Source organism: Panicum virgatum, chromosome 8N (assembly GCF_016808335.1).
Source record: "Panicum virgatum strain AP13 chromosome 8N, P.virgatum_v5, whole genome shotgun sequence".
NCBI classification, from domain to species: domain Eukaryota; kingdom Viridiplantae; phylum Streptophyta; class Magnoliopsida; order Poales; family Poaceae; genus Panicum; species Panicum virgatum.
Window position 1 is genome coordinate 33,502,434 of NC_053152.1, and position 7,784 is coordinate 33,510,217.

The window sequence follows — 7,784 nt, forward strand, 5'->3', positions numbered from 1 at the left end:
AGTAAAATTAATTAAGTAGCAGATGTATTTTGCAAACCCACAATTTTGCAAACACCAAAAAACGGGACAAGTGAGAAAGTTTAGGGAGTGAACCTTTATCTAGATCACTTTTTATCATATATCTAAAGATATACACTGCACGGCATGTATATTACCAAAAGACTAAAAGAGAAAGGGAAATGCGTACAGGGAGAAAGACGTAGGGGAGGAGATAAAGATGAGTTCCCCTCACGCTAGCTAGGTAACAGCCTCCATTTCCCCCTATAAATACCCCTCTCCCTCACTCCTGTCACCATCATCAGCCCATCACCAAGTCTCAAAACAACTCTCAAGCTGCAGACTAGAGCCAAGTAGTCACCCATCACCATCACCACACCATGGCTGCCTCCCACCCCATGATCAGCGCAGCCCCCATCCTGCTCGAGCCAGGGTTCAAGTTTAAACCCACCGACGAAGACGTCGTGGTGCACTACCTCCGTCCCCGTGCCATGAATGAACCACTACCCTCCGGATACATTGTAGATGTGGACATCCTGAACCACAATCCATGGGAGCTAGTACCAGGTATCATCTGCACACTTACACCAATCTGTTCTCAAGAAACACATAGACTTAATTATTCTACTTTCATTTGATTGCACTTGCTCCTACCTGATCTGTGGTGGCTATAAATCCCGTGCTTTGTTTTCTTGTTTTTTGTTGCTACACTACACAGAGGGATCTGTGGAGAAGTACTATTTTTCTCGGATGGTTACTAGGTGGCCACTTGGAAACTGGCGCAAGCGTGCTGCGGGTGATGGCCATTGGAAGGCATCAGGCAAGGACGTGCCCATATTTAGCAAAGGCATCAATGGTAGAGTTCCTTTGATGGTTGGGTTGAAGAAGACCATGGTTTTCTACCGCGGTAAGGCGCCATTTGGTGAGAACACAGAGTGGGTCATGGAAGAGTACAGGCTCGCTGAAGCTGGCCTCAAGCCCAGTCATGTGATGAGGCCAAGAGAGGGCGGCAACTTTGAATGCGCCTGCACTGCAAGAGCCATTGCAAAGGTATTTTGACTCTCACAGCCATCAAATTGTTGTTCTTGAAGAATCTACGCATGCATGCAGAGTTTAGATTGGTTCTTTATATATGTTTGTGTAACATAGTGTGTGTATGGCATGAACATGGGAAGAGTGCACGAACCCCTTCTGTTTAATTATCAACCAACTTACTCTAAATAACTGAAGTCATTTTCAGATGGTCTGCAAAGTATAACTGCTCTTCTATTGCCTAACGATCAACGTTTAAACTATATACAGAAAAATGGTGAGCTGTCTGAAGCACTCCGCAACACCATTGCAAGCCTTAAAAAGGTTCCTGTTATGGTAAACCCAGATGATTCCTGGGTTGTTTGCCATCTTTATAAGAAGAAGAAGAAGTGCGCCATGCCACGCCTCATCGCCCAGAGTTACAACGTTGCAGGAGGAGGGCAGGTCCCCTTCTTCGACTTCATTGGGCAGGGTAACCCTGAGAGGGCTGCCAGCTCAAGTAGCCTCACCGGAGCCCCTTCAGAGGAGAACGATGACACAGATGGCAGCACCTCCGGCGAGGGCAAGTGATTGATCGAGTATGGCAGCCATGGTGGAAGAGTGAAGCAGAATAATAACTAAAATATAATAAAGCGTTGGTGTCCAGTTCTAAATGACCATGGCATGTTGTTGAAGTTATTTTGTTTCAAGTCAAGCATCTGTGGATTTAGCAGTAACTTTGCCCCAGATGCAAGTTATGTTGTGATATTTCCCGACGTGGTGTTGTTGCTATGATTTGAGAAACATGTTTACACCTCTGCGTGATATTAATATATATGTATTCCCTTTCTTAAATTTTATTCCCTTTTAATCTCTTATCTCAGTATTTTTAATTATTTTGTGCTTGATGTTATTGTTTATTACGCTGGCGAAGTCTATCACACACACTCACATGATAGTTAGCCTACACGCTTGACTGGAATAGAAAAGCGCTGGACCATTGAACAGTATTCATGTTTCCAATGAAACTGACGTAGGTTCATACACCTGCTGCAGAAAAGATGATAGAAATGGACAAACTGAAAGATGGCTTGCATGATGTGTTTCCTTGTAGATCTGGTCAATCTAGTTTGTACTGAAGTACCAAGTTACAGCCTCTGTTTTAGCATTATCTTTACCCCTATGAACCACATTTGGACTATCTTCCCAGAGCAAAGGGGCGGGGGGTCAGCGGGCGCTACAGCGTGTTTACTTGCGAGACATGTTTTTTGGTGGTCGTATCCAACAAAAAATTTAAACTTTTGCGTAGGTTAGCCGTGTATGTGGAAGCATGCATGGAACATGCAGCTACTGCGTGCCAGTGAATTGACATGCCGATCCATGCATTTAGCTAGGGTACTTGAGGACAAATTTTAAAGGAAAACATGTCATGTATAACACAAGTAGTCAAAGAGCATACAAACATGTTAGCAGCACCAGTACAGCTCCAACCACAAGCCCACGGCCCAAGAGACAAGTGAAGCCCAGCACCAGAATCAATGGCCCAGAGTGGTCCAAGTAGACATGTATTTAGGTGGAAGTGAGAAAGAGAGAGAGGATCATCATTGTAACAAACTCGAACTGAGCTTGTCAGAACCGGTCTTCTGCCGGATTCTTCCTCGTCCATCCCGGTTCCTTCTTCTAGCCGCTCCCTCTTCTCTTCCTCCGATCTCCAATTCCCATCGCTGGTACTAACATCTGGTATCAGAGACTCGGTCCTACGCCACCGGCCTGGATCCCCACCACCACTATACCCGTCTGCAGAAGTCCCTGAGTGCGATGGATCCCAATTCGAAGCTCCTTGTAACACCCTAAAATTTGCTTCTAAAACTGTTCATATAAGTTATATAATTTTTGGAATCAAAAGGAATTGATTTTGCAATATTTAAAACTCACCTTAGGCTCTAATTTGATTTGTTGCATTCGTGCTGGTGCATATTTTATTTTTGTATGATTGTATTTGAGTTTATGAAGCTCCCAGAATTTTTTCATAATTTTCTGAGGTTTTTATCTATTTTCTACGAATTTATTTCAATTTCTGGTCACTGGAAAAGTTTTTCCTATTTCTTTTATCCTTTTCTTTTTTCTTGTTTTTTCTACCCAATCGGGCCGTCAGCCCACCTTCTCCTGGCCGGCCCGTTTTCCTTTTCTCTCTTTTCGCTTCCCTGCCCTCCCATCTTCTCTTCCCCTCTTTCTTCCGCTTTCAGCCCATACCGGCTCATCTTTTCTTTTCTTTTCTTCTTTTCTCTTTCTCTCATCGACGGGCGGGGCCCGCCCGTCATCTCCTTCCTCCAACCGTGGGCGGCTGGGACTCGGGCTCTCGCCTGCGCCTGGGCCCGCAGACCCCCCACGTCAAGGCCGCGTCGGACCCGTGCCCAGCCTCCTTTTTCTCTGCGCGAACCGACCCCGCAGTCCTTGTTGCAGTCGCTGCGATTTCTTTTCTAACCCTAGCGCTGCACACCCGCACGTGCGCCGCCGCCATCGCTTGAGCTCACCGCGCCGCCGCTGATCTCCTTCCACGCCGCTGCTCGAACCATTTTGGTGAGTCAGGTAGCCTCCCCAACAAATCCCGATCCGTTTTGGCTCCCTCTCATTATTCCGTTGCGCCCAAGAGAGCTCCGCTCGGCCTCACCGGAGCTCCGCCGCCGCCCTCCTCATCGCCGGCCGAATTCTGGAGCCTGGCCGCCGCCCCGTACCCCCTAACAGGATCCCCGTGCTGCGCCCTCGCTCCCGAGCCCCTCCGCGCGATTTTTAGCGCACCGTAGCGCCGAGCAGCCGCTGCTCCATCGAGCCCCTACCGCGGGCATGACGCGCCGTCGCTCGCCGGCGTCAGCTGCCGCCGCTGGCCGCCCCGATCTGATTCCCGCCGCCCGATCGAGATCCGACGGCTGGAAACGGATCCAACCCAAGTCAATAGGAGACTCACTGGTCAACCCTGGCCATTTTTCACTTAATCCCCTAGATTTTTCGGAAATCAAACCACAGTCCACTTCTACTCAAAATTTATTCTGTTTCAGTCCTTTTATTTGCAAAAAAACCCCTAAACTTTTCTAATATATAACCTTCCGTTCAAATTCATGTTTTTACACGTTGGCCCTCGTGTTTTTATACAAAATTGCATTTTATGTGGCAGAACCACCTGAATTATCCCGCCTCAAGTGCGCTGGCCATCACCATAAAGGCAACACCGATTCAAACGCACTTCAAACAGAACAATTTTTCGTCTGTCGGGTAACATCCCGATACAACCACCGGATCTCGGATCGAACAAGCATACCCCGCACAAAGGCGAGTCCAGAGATATTACAACCATATATTTTACAACACAGGCATAGCAGTTATTACAACAAGTTCAAAGTATTATTACAGGTCCAAACTCAGTAAAACGTTATACAAAATATAAGTTTAAAGTTCAGAGTTTAAGCAGCAGAAAGAAAACACGACGGCTACAACACGTCGCCAAAAGATACCAAGCAAGCCCAAGCAAGGTATCACTCATCGGGGTCATTGCCGGCTGGAGACGGATCCCACTCTACGGACCAGCCAGGGGGCAAAGAACAGGGCCAAGTCAGACTAGCGGTCTGGTCCTCAAAACTCATACCTGAAACAGGATTCAACAGCAAGGCTGAGTATACTAATACTCAGCAAGACTTAACCGTCAACGGATATACTTAGTCCACTTAGCTAGACTATGCAGGGTTCTGTATGGCTCTGGTTTCCTTTTGCTGAAAAGCAATAAAGAGTAGGTCCTTAATTTCACATTTTAGCTTTCAATATTCTAGTTGATTAACCATTCTATGTAAGCAACTAATTCTAATCAACCATGGTAGAACTTTAGTCAAACATCAAGATTGATCATAATAATATTACTTTTATTACTCTGTGTGGCAAAGGGATCAAGTAGTCTCAATATCCGCGAGAGACGGACGATTCGAATTGGATTTCCAACCTTGCAAGGTAAACCTAACACACACGTTTGGAACACCGTCGGGTCGTTCCCAAACAACCGTTGACCTTTCATTCCGGCCTGTGGATAGGGTCACTCTCCCGACTATAGGGCACCAACTTCCTCCCTGCACCCGTGGTGTTGCGCAACATAAACATAAATAAAAACTTATCTCTAAGAGAGAGTGAAAGGTATATTCACTCACCGGTCCGATCAGCTACTAGGCTTACCGCGTACCATATTTACGGCATGTGGCTAGTACGTTCAAACACTTAACCACCGCTACCACACACCGCGACCTTAGCAGAATTCATCAACACAGACGGGGTCTCACCCAAGGTCATGATATCGAACATGACCCCGTCCGACGTCCTTATAGTGATTGCAGAAAGTAAACAATCAACTCCTATAAACTCGCGAGTGACAGGCAATCACTCGACTTTTACCGGTCCTATAAGCATAGCAATTACTCGAACTCAAATCTAGTGTTCAATACATAGGTTCCTAGGATCATGCATCTAGGGTTTCAATTCAAATCCTAAGAACTGTAAATGCACAAATAAGTAGTATATAAAGTGCATAATTTGAAATACTGGGTTTATGTTCGGGGCTTGCCTTCGCGGTAGTCACTAGCTAGATCAGCCTTGGGCTCTACCGGACTTTGGTCCGGGTCTTCAGTCAGTATAGCGGCGTTCACCTGGGCTTCTTATCACCTCCTTTGGACTCTGGGATCAGCTTATACATTCCGTCCGCTAGAACAATCGTATCTATATGTGATGCAAGAAACGGTATTACAAACATACACACTTTGCGATAAAGTTACAGACTAACAATTAGTAAACACCACTTAGCATATGGGCAATCATTTATAGAGTAGTTATTTAACATGTCTTACTACACAAAACAACATGATTAACCTCACTAGACAACTTGATTATCTTCACAAAGTAAGTTTTAGTTAGTTCATATAGCAAATAAATCATGGTTTGCTAAGAAATAAGTAACTCAGCACACATACAACATTTAAACTCAGAAAAATTACTTCAAATAGGAAGTATAGAGAGCAATCTATCCTGTAAATTTCATGCCATTTCATGCAGCCAATTATTCAGAATAAAACATTTACTCTGACAACACCTAGAACAAGATTAAATTCTACAGAACAAACTACAACACTTATGAAGCTCAAAATTTCTTAGAACAGGCTCTTATGAACGTCTTATAAATTTTTCAGAATTTATCTAGGCATAAAACAGAAGTAATAATTTTGACAAAATTAACCCACATATGGCATAACTAATTAGTACAGAAAGTTCTATAGTGTTTCTGGATCTGAAATTTTATAGACATGAACATATGACCAAAATAGAGTTTCACAAATATTTACCATAATTAAAGCCTACTTAAAAAGCATTAAATCAAAGACTTAATCAAATAGATCTAAAATTTCCCAAAATTGTGTAACAGTAAGGTTTTAGTGGCATGTATGCAGGCAAAAAGTTTCAGACACAGAACTTTAATATTTCTACCAGCATAAATACATTAGCAAAACTAGTAGATCTAGGAATCTTGAAACTTTGACCTAGTTAAAGATGTCAAAAAGGGTTCAAATTTTTACCAGGCAATAGTAACACCGCAAGACACATTATAGCCAAAAACCACATGAAGTTACGAAGTATAACTCCTAGAACAATTAAAACTTATTTATTCTATTCTTTTTCTTTGATTAACATCCAAACCAAAACTGAAGATGTGTATGTAACAAAACTTATAGGTCTGGTAACAAGGATTCCAGAACATTTAGATTTGTATTTTTCTCATTTTTCTACGAATTTCTAGGCATTTTCAAATTTCAGCCTAGAAACAAAAGGAAAAGGATTTAAAACTTGCAGATAGGTCCATAGAAGTTTTTGAATCCTAGAAGATAAGCCCTTGGTCGGAGTCAGAGCAGAGGGGGGGTGTTGACCGGCCGATTCTGGTGGCTCTGATCGCTGGCGGCGAGGGTGGAGGAGGAGGCGGACGGAGGAGGCTCGTCGACGGCGAGCAGCGGCGGTCGGCATACGGAATCGGCGACGAGGTTGCTCCGGGGGTCGAGGGTGGAAGGGGAATGGCCAGGGAGCTACACGAGAGTGGGGCGGAGCTATTGGCGGGGTTTACGTGGGCGAAGGAGGTCTGGAGGGGCGGGTCGACGGTGAGCTCGAGCTCGCCGGCGTGCGGGCGGACGGCGGCGATGTTCTGGGGGTTTGGGGCGGGGATGTGGCGAACGAGTGAGGGGAATGCATTGCGGGGACTCTCCTGGTGCTGAGGTGCATGAGAGATAGGGAAGCCGGTCTTTTCCCTGAGCTAGCCACGGCGGTGGTGAGGTGGCAGCAACGGAGCTCGACTGGGCGGCATGGCAAGGGGAGGAGTGCTCCAGCGCGGAGGGGAGTGGGGCCAGGGGGTTGCGGTGGTGCCGCGTGTGGCAGTGGAGCAGCAAGAGGTGGCCTGCGGCCCTCCTCGGCGGTAGGCGGCGCTGTTCTACGCCGGCGGCAGAGAAGCAAAGAGGGAGAGAGGAGGGAGAAGAAGACTGGACCTGTTTGCAATTTCTGAAAAATTCAGGGATCCTACTGTAAAACAAAAATAACTCCTAAACTAGGGCTCAAATGAAAAAGTGCCCAACATGAAAGTTGTTCAACTTTTCAAGATCTACCACTTTGGTGTTGTGCAAAAATTGATTTGATCAAAGGTTAAAGACTTATTTTGAAAACATAGAAATGATTTTGAATTTAATGGACTTTTGTCTTTTCCAAAG

The 7,784-nt window shown here is 45.3% G+C and overlaps 1 protein-coding gene across 1 annotated transcript; it reads left to right on the forward strand.

Moving 5' to 3' along the window:
• Positions 1-719: 719 nt before the first annotated feature.
• On the forward strand, positions 720-1,739 carry LOC120686027 (NAC domain-containing protein 43-like). The gene is made up of 2 exons (XM_039968185.1): positions 720-1,047; positions 1,300-1,739. The coding sequence occupies exons 1-2, from the start codon at positions 748-750 to the stop codon at positions 1,597-1,599; spliced, it is 600 nt and encodes a 199-aa protein (XP_039824119.1). The 5' UTR covers positions 720-747; the 3' UTR covers positions 1,600-1,739.
• Positions 1,740-7,784: the final 6,045 nt, after the last annotated feature.

Coding starts and splice junctions, on each gene's coding strand:
- LOC120686027 (XM_039968185.1), top strand. CDS start 748: ATGGTTACTAGGTGGCCACTTGGAAACTGGCGCAAGCGTGCTGCGGGT. Junction 1,048..1,299: donor CTGCAAGAGCCATTGCAAAG/GTATTTTGACTC, acceptor AACTATATACAG/AAAAATGGTGAGCTGTCTGA.